This window comes from Austrofundulus limnaeus, unplaced genomic scaffold (assembly GCF_001266775.1).
Source record: "Austrofundulus limnaeus strain Quisiro unplaced genomic scaffold, Austrofundulus_limnaeus-1.0 Scaffold4, whole genome shotgun sequence".
NCBI lineage: Eukaryota > Metazoa > Chordata > Actinopteri > Cyprinodontiformes > Rivulidae > Austrofundulus > Austrofundulus limnaeus.
The window spans coordinates 5284672-5299246 of record NW_013952406.1 but is presented as its reverse complement, the minus strand read 5'-3'; the positions used below and the strand labels follow the sequence as shown (position 1 = coordinate 5299246).

Below are 14575 nucleotides of genomic sequence, written 5' to 3'. Positions count from 1 at the left end.
CCATGATGCATCACAGCACCAGTCAGCTTGTAGATGTTGATTTTCTCATCAGCAGTGAAGCCCAAGATGTCAATTGCAGTCTGCAAAGTACAGTGTAACATTGGTTTGGAAAAATATCAGATTTACTATAAAATATAAAAAAACAAAGTAAAAAGTAAAAGTATTTTTACGTCTGTTGCAATGAACTCTTCCACATCATTGATGCTCTTGACTGTGATTTCACCCTGGCTGATCATGGGATAATCGTAGGGGTTGGTGGTGATCAGCAGAGCCTCTGCAAAGGATTAGAAGAAATGGATATGTTATATAAAGTGTTGTTTTTGATGTTTTCAAAATACAATATTCTAGTTTTGTATTTAAGACAGGCCTCGGTCTTGAGACTGGTCTCAAAACTACTTTTTGTTGGTCTCTGTCTAATCTCGAACTGTGTACTCGGTTTTGTCTCAATCACTGACAAAAAGGACTTTGAATTTTATTTCAAGACCAGTCGAGACCACAACTGTGACTTATTTGCTCGAATATTGTCCAATTTATTTATTACCATCCTTGCTTTTATTGGATGTAATTTAAACTGATTTAAGTCCAAGCGTGAGTCATTGCTAATTATGTATTTTTGTTATCAGTCACCCATCCCCATTCCCTTTCACTCACAGGTGGCACTATAAGATAATAAGCAGTGTTTTCTTCAGTAATACATTTTGGCTTCATAAATTACAAAGAATATATTTGGAAAACAACATCAAGAATAAAGCCTACAGCAACTTGTTAATACTGCAGTGAGCCACTTTCAGAGACGGTGGGGACTAAGTTAAACTTTTATCATCATTAGTTAGGAAGCACAAAGAAAGGAAAGCTATTCAACATTATCAACCTGCCTCTGTATCAAATGTCCTACCTTGTATTCACAGTGAGATTTAGTCTAAATCAGCTTTACATGTTAAGTTAGCTACCWGTGTACAGTATACTCTATGATTTAAGGATTTTTTTGTCTTGGTTTTGACTAGGTCTCGCCCTCCCTCTGTCTTGGTTTTGACTTGGTCCAGCCCCTAAAGGACTTGGTCTTTTCTCTGTCTCAGTACACTCTTGTTCTTGACTTAGTCTAAAATTAGGTGGTATTGACTACAATACTACAAAATTCACATCTTCTATTAACATACCCAGAAGTTCAGGCTTGTGGCCTGTCATCAACTGATAGAAGATATGATAGCTCCTCTCAGCAGACAGCTGGAAGGTGACACGGGACTTCTCCAGCAGATCTAGGAGAAACCGATAAAATTGGTGATTGTAAAAATGTTGTATTACAGCACATATTTCAGATTCAAGATAATTCAAGCACAGACAATACATTGGATAAAACTTACAAGTTTCAATATCAGCTGAAGACAGCTTTCCAGAAGTGCCAAAGTGGATCCTGATGAATTTACCCTAGACAAGCACGTTCGTATTAGTATAAGTTTATGTATAATATAGAGTATATTATTCATGCAAAATGGACTTTATGTTTTATAACACTCACAAAACGAGAGGAGTTGTCATTCCTCACAGTCTTGGCATTACCATAGGCCTCAAGCAGAGGGTTGGCAGCAACAATCTGGTCCTCAAGAGAGCCCTGCAAATTATAAAAAAAAAAAATTTGTCTTGTTTCCATTTAGTATTGTTTCTTGTAAGCACTTTGATATCACATTTACCTGCATTTTGCCAGGGGTTGGGGCTGCTGCTTCTTTTTTGCCACCAAGAGCTGCAATTGTTGCAAAGTACTGGATGACACGCTTGGTGTTGACAGTCTTTCCAGCACCGGATTCTCCGCTGAGGAACAAGAGAATGTTTTTAAACATTATGTTTCATTCCATTTTTAAATTTCTTTAAGATAAGTATAAGTAAGATTCAAGGTGGTGGTGTACTCACGTAATCAGGACAGACTGGTTCTCACGATCTGAAATACAAACAATCAACCTTCACAAATTAAGCTCACAATTAAAGAATTTTTGTTTTTATTTTGCTTTTACCTTACCAGTGAGCATGAACTGATAGGCATTGTCAGAGATGGAGAAGATGTGGGGTGGAGCCTCAATCCTCTTTTTGCCTCTGTATGCTCCCACAACAACAGCATCATACACAGGAAGCCACTTGTAGGGATTCACGACCACACAGAACAACCCAGAGTAGGTCTGACAGAGCAGAGAACACAAATATTGTATAATCACTTCTGTAAGTATATTGAAAGTATATCTTTTAACCAAATAAAAACTCACATAGATCATCCATGATGCATAACGCTCTTTGAGGTTATACAACACGCAAGGCTCATTGAGGTGGGTCATCATGGCCATGTCCTCAATCTTGTCAAACTTTGGAGGGTTTCTGGGATGGATGTCATCCTCTTTTACGGTGACAGTCTAAATGGAAATTAGGTGATTAAAGGGTCGGATAAAACAATCATAAAAATGTTATTTTTCAGTCAATTTGATGTTAACTCTCCAAAATTGTTATAGGTTTAAAAGCACAATATTCAATATAGTTTGATGAACATATTATAATAATTAAAAGCAAGTGCAAAAAAGTAGGAACAGCCTTTAAATTGTCAAATTTACCTTTCCTCCGTCTGTCTCCACAGTGGCTTTGCCACCCTCTTTTTTCACCAGTTTACCCTTGAGATACATCTCTTTCTCATCAACCACAAAATAAGCAGTTTTGGCATCAAATGGGGCGGCCTGAGCCTCAATTCTCTCCCTTTCTGGCTTCCGGAGGTAAATGGCCGCCGGGCCATACTGCTCCATCTCAGCGTCTGTGCTCATGATGGCACTAGTAGTGGAGCCTGATAGAAACATTTATAATAGGGTTTATGTATGAACGTTTATTATCCAGTGTATGTCACAAGTTAACATGAACAAGAAGTGCAATTGGCAAATGGATTACACATTTTTTTTCAGTGTTGATTTATAAGCATTAAGAAAATATAAGTASATTTTTAAAGAGTTTTTTGTCTTTACCTCAGCTAGTTTCAGAAAGTAATGAGGTGCAGCCTTTGATGGAGTTTGAAGATGCTTTGAAAAAGGAAAATACGTGTACATCAATTTAATTCTCAGCAAGTTCAGCAATACTATACATTAATGAAACAAAAAAGGAAAACAAACAGCTGATGTAAACTGTTTTCAGTTGTATCATTCAATTTTATGTACTCTCTCAACTCTTTAATTTTTTTCTTCAAGAAAAAGCCARAATATAGCCTCAATGTCAGTCACGTATTTTAAATCAAAAAGTGTCAAGGAACCCTTCATAATTCACAATTTCTAATGCGGATTTTAACAAGACTTTGATGAAAAGCCATCAGGTTAATACATGTGTTAGGGTTACTCTTCCATAAAACTGAGGCCAAAATGGACTAAAACATAATCATAATAAATTCACAAGAAAATGAAGTAAGGTCAAAGTGAACACTCACCTGGGAAGAAAGCCCATCAGTTCCATCAGATGTCTGGAGCTGCTGCATTTATAGAGGGTGGGAGTGTCCAGTCAGCACTAACCACTCACTCAGTTTGGTCATGATCTCTAATCATCCTGTTGCCTTTTTTGTGGCAGCGAGGTTTATGGAAGTTATCTGTATACTTTGCAATTATAGTACATTGAGATACCATGCAAAGTTATTTGATTTAATGGAAAAAATGCTTGGAAAATGGTGACAATGCTAAGGACAGCAAACCATCACTACAATGACTCCCACTTTAGTTTAATAAGTAATTAAGTAAAACAAAAAGTAGAACTATTAAATGAGAAGGAGGGAGTTGCTTGTGTGCTAGTGCCAATTATTTTTTGCTGTAAATTCCAGTCCACCATCGACTTCATACCATCACCTTCCTAAAATGACCACCTGCCATTTTTGGGCNCTGTGAAAGTATTTATTGAAACCACATCCAGGGATCATGTTTTGTCATAACTTTTATAGCCATGTTTTACAAGGACTTGGCTCATAATTTGTGATCTTGCCGAATATGATGATGATATTACCATGCTCAAAAATAAATTCAGCTTAGGCAGGGAGCACTGATTCATGTCTGGCATAGAAGGAGATAAACATATTTATAGAGCTTATTTAAATATGATGATAGCACCATAAGCCAGGATTGAAAAAAAAATCTTATTTTTAATTACCTTGTAATTTTTTAGAACCCTCAAATCTATTTAGAAATAACTATGTTCAGAGTTTGAATGCATTGCAAATTACAAGTTTATTGTAATTATCCAAGGATTAGGCTGTATAGACTAAAATGTACAAGACACATAACAGAARAGCTACAACCAAAACAGGAAAACAGCCTGCAGGGTTGGATGTTTTCCTTTTGGCCTGCACCAAAGACAATTCAGTCTAATTTGTGTTTGAGAACTGTGTAACAATGGAGCTTTGTTGGTGAAATTTTAAGCTTTATGTTTTAGAATTTGCAATAYTTCCCTGTATTTTTTTCCTTTCACTCCTATAACTGCTTTTTATTAGATAATTCATTATTGGTCATGTGTAAAACCTGTTTGAGGGATGGTCTGTGTCATAGACTGAATGGAAGTGGGACCTGTTTAGTGACCTGTTAAAGTGTTTATATTTCTGAAACGTACACTTGGACCCTAAATACCCAGATGGTGGTGAAAGAGGCCCAACAGCAGCTGCATTTCCTGAGAGTTTGTAGGAGAAATGAACTGAATCTGAAACTGATGGTGTCCTTTTGTCATGCGATGGTAGAACCTGTATCATGCTGGTTTGTCATGCTGGTTTATTGGAACCACAACTGCAGGCCCCACAGGGTCATAAATCAGAACAAGGAATTACTGGCTGCCCTCTGTCAACCTCAGAATAAATCTGCAGGAAAACTGCATCAAACCTTAAAAACTTGCCACACACCAAATATCAGCTGTTTGACCTGTTGAAATTGAGCAAAGTCAACAAAAGCCCATACCTCCAGACCCAAAAMCAGCTTATTTCTCAGGGCTATTAGGATGCTAAATTACCAATAAATTAATAAATGATACTGACTGCTACTATAACTGTTTTACTTTTTTTTAAATTACTGATTCAGTTAAATAACCAGTTGCTTGTATCAAAATACTGTTTTACTAAATATTGTTTCACTCAGTTGACCTGCTGCTATTACTGTTTTAATGATTATTATTTTATTTTATTATTTTCTTTTGACTGTTTTTTTGGGGGCTGGGGTGGGGGGGTGGATCATTGATTTTATTGATTGTTTTATAGGGCAACTCATCTTGACATTCTGTCAAACACAGTGAGAAAACATGACGGGTGGTGCCCGTATCCATGGTTATGGGCGGAGGATGGCTAGGAGGGGTTGGAAGGGCTGGGGGCTAGTGCAGAGGCAGGGGTCTTGGCTGCTTCCTAATAGAGGTTCTCCTTCACGTAGGCAGCAATGTACTTGATAGCAAGCATGGTGTCCTTGCACGTGGGTTTGATCTCGGACTTGGACAGCAGGAAGCCATAACAACCRGTATCACGCAACTCGAAGGTGTAGGAATATTTCACTCCCAGGTCGTAAGCCCAGTCATCAAAGCCTCATGCAGTGGGGTCTGAGGGCAAATGAGCAGAGAGGGAGTGGTTTTTAGRGCATCTTTTTTTTTACATCTATTGCTTTGATTTGCTTTGATTGATCATCTTTTGTTTTGTCTCTGGAGGGTCCAACTTGTGCAAAGAGACGTGTGCATCACAAACACATCAAATGCACAATACTACAGATGCAAATAAACTATCTYGCTTTCATCAGACACACCATTTGCATTTTTTATTTATTTTTAATTTTTTGCCGTGTCCTGTCTGGCAATGTGAAACTCAGAATTGATGTCTGATGATGTTTTTTTTTTTTTGATTGTTAAGCCTGTAAGTATAAATGGAAGTGGAACCTGAAGTCTCATTGCATTTTTCCTATATAATGAAAGGTTGTCATCAATTCGACAAAATCAACATCATGTGCTTACAGACCCAAACATGAAGGTTGTCAAAAAAGAAAACTGTACCTAAAGTGAAACACGGAGAAGGCCTAATTATGTTCTGGGGCTGAATGAATKAATTAATTTATTAATTAGGACAATGTGCAATTAAAACATAAACATAAAAACATTTGATGCATTGCACCAGATTTAGCCTAAGGCTAATTTGCATCTGTAGTCCTAGACAGTAAAAACAAAACAACATCCAACAGTAACAAAAATGAGATGGAAAATATCACTAAACATCCAATAAAAAAAATTGTGATTGAAGTATTAAGTAGATTTAAAATATTCCGCATGATCACCCCAGGAGCAAACCGAAGAACTGCAGGTTTCTCTGCTTTGCTGTATCTGGCACAAGTTGTCTTGAATCTGTCAGGTTACTATGAAATTTCCAGATTATCAAGGTAGTGATAGGAGCCAKTGACCTTCTGCCCAGTGTCAGGAAGCTTAGTCTCAGTTGCAAGTTATGTGGATCCTCCAATAGGATAAAGACCCAAAACACACAACTGAAAATATCTAAAAATGGCCGAGAACGATACGAAAGAGCCTTCTGAACCCTGACCTGACCCTGATTCTGTCAAACGTGTGGAAGGAGCTGAAACATGCAGCCTGGGGAGTGAGACAAAATAATTGTCAACAGGTGCAGAAGTGTCATGCAGAGTTTAAGAAATCGCTTGATTGCCTCAAAAKGCTGTGCAACAAAGCAAGAGATTTAGAACACTGTTCTTGTCATAGCCGTTTAATTCTTTTAAACAAAAAACAAATGCAATGATGGATTTTCTAGGGCATAATCTATTTTTATGGGCAGCATGATGGCTCAGTTGGTAGAGGTGTTGTTTCSCAGCAAGAAGTTTGCTGGATCAAATCCCAGCCAGGGACCTTTTTGGGCAGAGCTTCCATGTTCCCTCCGTGCATGCATGGGTTTTCTCTTGGTACTCCAGTTTCCTCCCACAGACCAACATGACTGTTAGGCTCATTGGTAACTTTAAATTATCCCTAGGTGTGAGTAACAAAGTAAATTGTGGTTGTCTGTTTTGTTTGTCTTTATTTGGTCCTGTGATGAACTGTGTTTCCTGTCCAGGGTGTACCCCACCCCTTGCACAGTGACTGATGGATATGAGCACCAGTGAGTGACCCCTGTGACCCTGAAAGGAAAAAGTGCTTTATGTAAGATAATGGATGGATTTCTACTGTATTTAATGAGAGGTACTTCCATGACAGATCACACTTCTGTTGTAGCCTCTCAGTACTGTCTTCTTGTAAAGTTTAGATCATAATTAAAAAACCTTCTTGTTTCATTCAAAGTCATTATTAGCCAAACCTAGACTTATCTGAGTAATCTTCATATTGATATGCAGTGGTGGGCAGCGCTAATTCAAAAGTTAGTTCTGCAAATTCCAAACAGCTAATTATTTTCTTTAGTTCCGCATGTTCTAAAGCACACGTCATAAATATTTTAGCGGAAGTTAAATAGATCCGCAAAATTGGTAGAGATGTGACGTTCGTGAACGATCCAAGTCTTTTGAACGGTTCTTTACAACGAACGATAGGAGCCGAATCGCGGGCAGTAACRAGCCATTTGTAGTTTTATTTCTTTTATTCCTCATATAATCTTTATTTTTTCATACTTAAATTGCTCCTGCTTTGCTTTTTCACGAAAAAGAGGCGGAGTTGTGGAGTACAGAAGCTCACGGTGAAAGGGGGAGGGGGGGTTCCGCTTGACAAACACATGGTTCCACCCACGTGACAGGATTACCTAACACACTCAGTGGAATTACATGTGGAGTTCCTAAGGGTTCTGTACTTGGACCAAAATTGTTTATCCTATATGTGAATGACTTGGTCAATGTGTCAGGATTATTTAAACGTGTTTTGTTTGCAGATGATACCACATTTTTTTGTTTGGGTAAAGACATAGAATGGATGTTGGAGAAAATGCAAGCAGAATTTATGAAAATACAGAATTGGTTTAAACTTAACAAATTATCATTAAACTTGGACCAAACTAATTATATGATATTTACAAATAGACAAAGAACTGTTAATATTCAATTTAGAGTTGATGGTGTAGAGATTAGTAGAATCAGTGAGGTGAAGTTTTTGGGTGTTATTATTGATGAGAAACTGACATGGAAACCTAATTTAAATTACTTAAGGATAAAACTAGCTAAATCTATTGCATTGCTTTACAAAGTAAGGGACTTGTTTAATGATAAAGCTCTGTAAATGTTATACAACACATTAATTGTTCCACACTTGGTCTGTTGTGTCAAGGTRTGGGGTAAAGCATGTAAGACTATTACAAAACCTGTTTTTGTTTTGCAGAAAATGGCTATAAGAGTTATCACTCGAGAACACTACCATTATCCATCTAATATATTTTGCAAACTGAAATTATTGAAATTCTATGATTTGGTTGATTGCAGTATTTTGTTAGTTATGTATAAGACACACCAAAACACATTACATTTGAATATTCAGATAAACTTTGTAAAGAGAGTGTGAGCTGTTATAATCTTACGGGGACGTAGATGTTCATGCAACCTAAATTTGGAACATGTTTGAAAGATCGGTACACCTCGATCCAAGGAGTCAGATTGTGGAATAATCTGAAAGATGATGTTAAAAGTGCTAGATCAATGTACATGTTTAAGAGAATGATAAAGCCTSGATTGTTAAAAAAAAACATTAAACAGTTTAATATGTAGCCATTCAATTTGTTGTTCTAGAAAGATTTGATGTTTTTGTTTTGTTTTGTTAACTGAAGATTATTATAGTTTGAATTTATACTTGAGAACAAAGGGGCAGATATTATAAGATTTTTTAATTCTCTCTGCCGCCTTTCATTTCATTTTATTGTATTTTTTTATGGTATATACTGTAGAATCAATTTAGTTTTTATGGAATGAATAAAGTTTTAAATAAAATAAAAAAAGTTTCACAATGCCGCTTGTTTTTTAGAAGGTCCCAGATTTAATATATCTGCTATGGTATGCTTTTGCAATTAAATAAATAATTCAGTCAGAATGACCTTTTCATTACATTTGTGAATATGAAATTTGCCAAATATTCCAATTCGATAAATTGCTAGTCTTCTGTTTAGTATTCTTTCTATGAAAACCAAAAATAATATGTTCATACCTCAATGAAAATTTAGTGTCAGTATTACAAAGGATAAAATTTTTACATTCCTTCCAAAATGTCTTTGTGATAAGACAATTCCAGAATAAATGACTGATTGTTTCTAGATGCTTTTTGCTAAATTTACAGTCGGGGTTTGTTTTAATATAATTCTTCATGTACTAATTGGGAGAAATTATGTATAACAGTTAAAAATAAACATTTTTCATTTTGTCCTTTATCAAAAGTTTCTGATGAAATGTCCACACATTTTCCACTGTGAATCAGGGACAAATTTCTTCCAGTAGAAAACAGCTGAAGGAGCAGAAATAAAATAACACGTTTTGAATTAAAAGGCAGAAATATGGACATGTTCACAGAGCACCATCAGTCAAGTGGTGGCAGTAATGCTCTTAAATGAGTCTGCTAACTGCCAATGAATCCAAAGAAGAAGAACTTAAAAGAAAAAGTTTTTATACTCTGGTGTATAAGCCTCCTTCGGCTTCCTTCTAAAAACAATTGCTTGTTGTAGTTCTACTATAATTTTTAGCTGTGTAGATGCCAAAACAGTGACCGGTCCCACCCTTTTGGATGTCACAGTTATGGTGCAGATGCGCAGGTTGATGATGTAATTCTTACTGTCCCAATTCTCCAGTTTTTACACACTTGTAAGTAACCTATACACTCGAACCCTTATGTGCACTTCAGCTGAGTGCACACTTCAAGAGGGGTGTAGGGTGTAGTTTGAGTATTGGGACCGGGCCATAGAGGCAAGTATACACAGGGAAACACAGAAACACTAAAACCAAGGTAAAAACATACAGACCATGACAGAAAGTTAAAGACCTCCTGAAATTTGAGTAACTCCAGTAAGTATACCATTACAGTTTTTATTGATTGGTTTGACACAGCCGTCAACTCAAAATCCACATTTTCAAAACAGTTAACGCAGAGGCCTAAACAGTGCCACAGTGGTCAAAATGACACATTTTGTTTGCAAAAGGCACTAACTGCGCCAAATTTAAAATACATTTAAAATATGGAACAAAAGCAAATTTTGCCTAACTCAACTTTGACACAATGTATAAGCACCTCCAATCAATCATTACACAATGGGCAACAAAATACAAAATACAGCACTCGTGTGAATCAGTGCACCATTGCTTGTCATTGTAGCCTATGACTGTATGTAGCTTACATGCCAGTTTGTAGTCAAATTTACCCTCTTGCAAAAAATGCATCCAGAAGCAGATATGCTTTGACGCAAATTTTATTGATTGCATTCTTTTTTTCAGACTTTGCCTGACAAATGAAATATTCCAACAGAGAATACATGGAAATAAAAAGAAAATCCTTTACTGTGTGAGAAATTAGGTAAATAAAAAACAATCTTTTACAGTAAAGAACAAAAATCTATAGTAGGCCTATACTATAAGAGTATAAGAGAACAACACAGGCTTGCAGACTGACTGCAAATTGAAAAATTCTGTGAAGAAGTGTCAAACAGCTGCTTTCAGTGATTTCATACTGATCAGGGAGTTTCTAAGAGCTTGGAGCAGATGGTTTCTGTTCTGTAACCACAGCTAAAACAGAGGAGTTTGGACTTCTTGAATGACATCTGCGTTAACTGTTTTGCAAAATGGTGGGAAAACCGTGTCAATCCAATGAGAACACATTTGAAAAGGAGTCTTCCGCTCTGCTGAGATGGTGATGATGAAGACTGAGAGGTTCCCAGTTTCTTCAAACAGGTCAAACTGTAACTGGAGTTACTCAAGTTTAAGACCTCCTGACATTTGAGTAACTCCAGTAAGTTTACCATTAACTGCATTTCTTAAGGAACTCAGTTTTCTAATATTATTAACACATTATGAGAAACGTAGATCCTTGCTTTTTTTGAGGCATATGTGTTWATGTGAGGTTTCATTTCTGTTACTTTCTGTACTTTAGGTACTGGTTTGCCTTTGCAAAAATAGAAACACATCTACCTCTAAATCCCTTTGCAGCATGGAGACGAGGGGTGCTGTGGGGGAGATATCATGTTTTATAAGTTGCCTTTCCAATTAATTTGATGACTGCCTGTATTTTCAGACTGGGCATGCTTGAACAGCATATTCAAAAATAGGGTGACATCTGCAAGTGTGACCTCGTGTGTCAGGGAGCTTAAACAGATGACTGAAGCATCTTGAATACATATAAGGCACTCCATGGGGCTGTTGACTGATTTTATGGCTTCTGCTTTGACCACAATTGCATGCTCTGTTTTACTATGTAGCAGAGAAAGTGATGAATACAGCCAGTGAGTGTAGAATGCAATACTGATAAAGTAAGTATTTGAAGAAGCCTTTGCATGAAAATGTTTGTCTTGGTTTGCCTTCAGTCTGGTCTTTCTTTACAGTTTATTCTTTATGCAAAAGCATCTCTTAAAAGAACATATAGCATTATTACCTTAATTTGTTTATCTTTAATTTCAGCATGTATTGTGGAGTTCAACTTATATTTTTAAATAAAACTAAAAACTGCATAGTTTTAGTTTCCAAAAGCTTACTGAAGCATGACAAGGATTTGAGATTTGCTATAATTTATTGCTAAGATGAATATTTTTTGTAACAATAACACATTCATGGCTGTATATTAAAAACTCAAATTGACAAGGCTTTATGCATTTTTAACTGCCTGCTTAAAACTATTTCAGTGCTTAAGTTAATGTCTTATTTGCAGTGTTTTTAGTTGCAATTAAAGTAAATACAGTATATGTAGTTTTTTTTCACATAAAGTTTCTTTATCTGACAGTAACTGTAAAATTCAAGTACTTTTCAATTCAGACAGAGGCTTCAAAGCACATTGTGTTTTGAATGTACTTAATAAAACTGTTATTAAAAGAAATCTGTGTGTGACAGTCTGGCGTATTTTTTTTAAATACACACATAAATATATATTTGATCAAAGTTAGCCCTCTTCAGTTTAAGTTTTTATCTGAAGCACATTGTCTTCATATTTTTCTTGAAGAGTTACTGCCAAAATGTAGAAATCCTCCTAATATTTCTCATTTTTAGTTAAAAGACCATTCAAACTCAATTTAAAGCAACAGTTTTTTTAAGTTCTAAATTTCTATTACTTTTCATTTTGTAACAATCAGTTACTATCTATTACTTCAATTCTAACTTCATGAAAGGTAGAAGCTTAAAGAGTTTTACTAAAAGTCAAATAAAAATGAATGACAGTCTTCAGTTTCTTCCTCAGTAACTACACAAGGAGTTKCGGAGGTTCTGGAGGCTACCTTCTCAGTAGATGCATTCATGTTTAGAAGCGTTTTACAATAAAAGAGTGGTGTTAATTATTCAGATACAAATCTATCACCAGGCAGAAGGATTGTCCAGACATGATTCTAATTTATACAAGGAATTAGAGTTACACCTTTTTAAGAAAGGGGAAATAAGGATTATGGTTTGAATGAGCTTTTCCAGAAGCTATGTTCGTTAAATAGGCCTAGTAATGTACTTGACTAAACAAAGTCAAAATCAATTAAATAGATTAAAAAAAGAGCAAACAGTTATACATTTAGGAATATAATTTATTGACTTAATACACTATAGGGACACATCTTAACAGGTCATATTTTATGATGTGTATTAAAATGTTCCCAAATAAATGGAGTCCCTTATTCAGCTTCAGACTGAAAGACAAAAAAAAGGTTAATCAATTAACTTTGCAAAYATTTGGTTATCAACAACAGTAACTACACAGTATATAATATGTAAAAGATTGATCTAGATCTTACAAATCGAAGTAAAAACTATAGAATGATGTACAGTATGCTTGTCAAAAATTCTCATTCGACCAAAATACAATTTACATGAATGTGATCTCACCTTTCCGGCATCACGGCTCTTGGCTCTGAGCTTGTTGACCTGGGACTCAGCGATGTCAGCACGCTCCTGAGCCTCCTCCATCTCATGCTGGACCTTCCTGAGCCTGGACATGTGGGTGTTGGCCTGCTCCTCCTGTGTTTGGAATTACAGATTGTTGTGGTACATCCCATCATGAAAAATGCCCTTTACATATTATGTCTCTGCTTAAATGTATCAACTCTCCAAAAGAAATGTGAATTATTTCACTTACAGCCTCCTCAGCTTGTCTCTTGTAAGCCTTGACTTTGAGCTGCAGCTTGTCCACCAGGTCCTGAAGTCTGATCAAATTCTTCTTGTCCTCCTCAGTCTACAGAGATAAACATTTAATGTTAAAAAAGTACATGATAACTAAACATAATTTTGTGAATGTATAAATACCTGGTAGGTCAGCTCCTTCACTCTCCTCTCATATTTGCGGACTCCTTTAACAGCGTCAGCTCCACGTTTCTGCTCAGCTTCAACTTCAGTTTCCAGTTCACGCACCTGATTAAAGATGACATTTTTTGATTTATAGGGTAAATATATACACATTTTCACTTTCTTTAAGCAGTCACAGAACATTGGGTCCATACCCTGTGCTCCAGTTTCTGAAGCTGCTTCTTGCCACCCTTCATGGCGAGGTTCTCGGCCTCATCCAGACGGTGCTGCAGGTCCTTAACAGTGACCTCCAAGTTCTTCTTCATCCTCTCCAAGTGAGCACTGGTGTCCTGCTCCTTCTTCAGCTCCTCAGCCATCATGGCAGCCTGTAATGATGGGAAATTTTATATTACAATTTTGAATGTTTTTGAAAACCTAAGAGCTTGGTACAAATTTAGATAGAAATGTTAGCTCACATCAGTGATGGCTTTCTTGGCTTTCTCCTCAGCATTTCTTGCTTCCTGAACAGCATCGTCCACCTCACCCTGAACCTGGACAAGATCAGCCTCCAGCTTCTTCTTGGTGTTTATAAGGCTGGTGTTCTAAAATAGGATTAAATAAAACTTGTTGAAAATCAGTCTGTTATATCTTAAATACCTCTCAGTTCAAGTATTCCAAAAACCCAACCTGAGAGTGAAGCAGTCCAACACGCTCACTGGCATCAACCAACTCCTGCTCAGCCACTTTTCGTGATCTCTCTGTCTGTTCCAGAGCAGCTCTCAGCTCCTCAATCTCAGCCAACATCAGACCATTCCTGCGCTCCACCATGGCAACCTGCTCCTTCATGTCCTCCTGTCCTCTRASAGCATCATCAAGGTGCAGTTGGGCATCCTAACAACAAACCAAGAGTCAGAGAGAATGTTTTTATTCTGAAACTATTGTATTTAAWTATCACAGTAAGCARAGCTCACCTTGAGCTGTCCCTGAACATTCCTCAGTTGTTTCTGGGCCTCAGCAGCCTGCCTGTTGGCATGGCTCAGCTGAATCTCCATCTCATTCAGGTCTCCCTCCATCTTCTTCTTGACTCTCAGGGCATCATTCCTGCTCCTGACCTCAGCATCAAGAGTGCTCTGCATGGAGTCAATCACCCTCTGGCTGTTTCTCTTGATCTGCTCCATTTCCTCATCCTTCTCAGCCAGCTT

General features: G+C 36.8%; 2 protein-coding genes across 2 annotated transcripts in view; both read right to left on the bottom strand.

Moving 5' to 3' along the window:
* LOC106527115 (myosin heavy chain, fast skeletal muscle) overlaps positions 1–3037 on the bottom strand; it is a gene marked incomplete at its 3' end in the record, with an annotated part of 13095 nt that extends 10058 nt beyond the window's left edge. Inside the window, exons 1-11 of the mRNA XM_014021887.1 lie at positions 2991–3037; positions 2592–2815; positions 2253–2396; positions 2012–2168; positions 1906–1933; positions 1689–1806; positions 1517–1609; positions 1362–1425; positions 1158–1256; positions 171–274; positions 2–80 (exon numbers count right to left, since the gene is read on the bottom strand). Coding sequence (XP_013877341.1) covers positions 2–80; positions 171–274; positions 1158–1256; positions 1362–1425; positions 1517–1609; positions 1689–1806; positions 1906–1933; positions 2012–2168; positions 2253–2396; positions 2592–2795 — 1090 coding nt within the window. The remainder of the gene's footprint in view (position 1; positions 81–170; positions 275–1157; positions 1257–1361; positions 1426–1516; positions 1610–1688; positions 1807–1905; positions 1934–2011; positions 2169–2252; positions 2397–2591; positions 2816–2990) is intronic.
* A 9691-nt stretch (positions 3038–12728) lies between these two features.
* Positions 12729–14511, bottom strand: LOC106529470 (myosin-7; the record flags this gene model as incomplete). The annotated part of the gene is given in 8 exon segments (XM_014024919.1): positions 12729–12781; positions 12978–13109; positions 13228–13323; positions 13395–13499; positions 13589–13759; positions 13850–13975; positions 14061–14264; positions 14345–14511. Coding segments are annotated over 8 exon segments (1014 nt in total). The 3' UTR covers positions 12729–12766.
* Between the last annotated feature and the right edge of the window lie 64 nt (positions 14512–14575).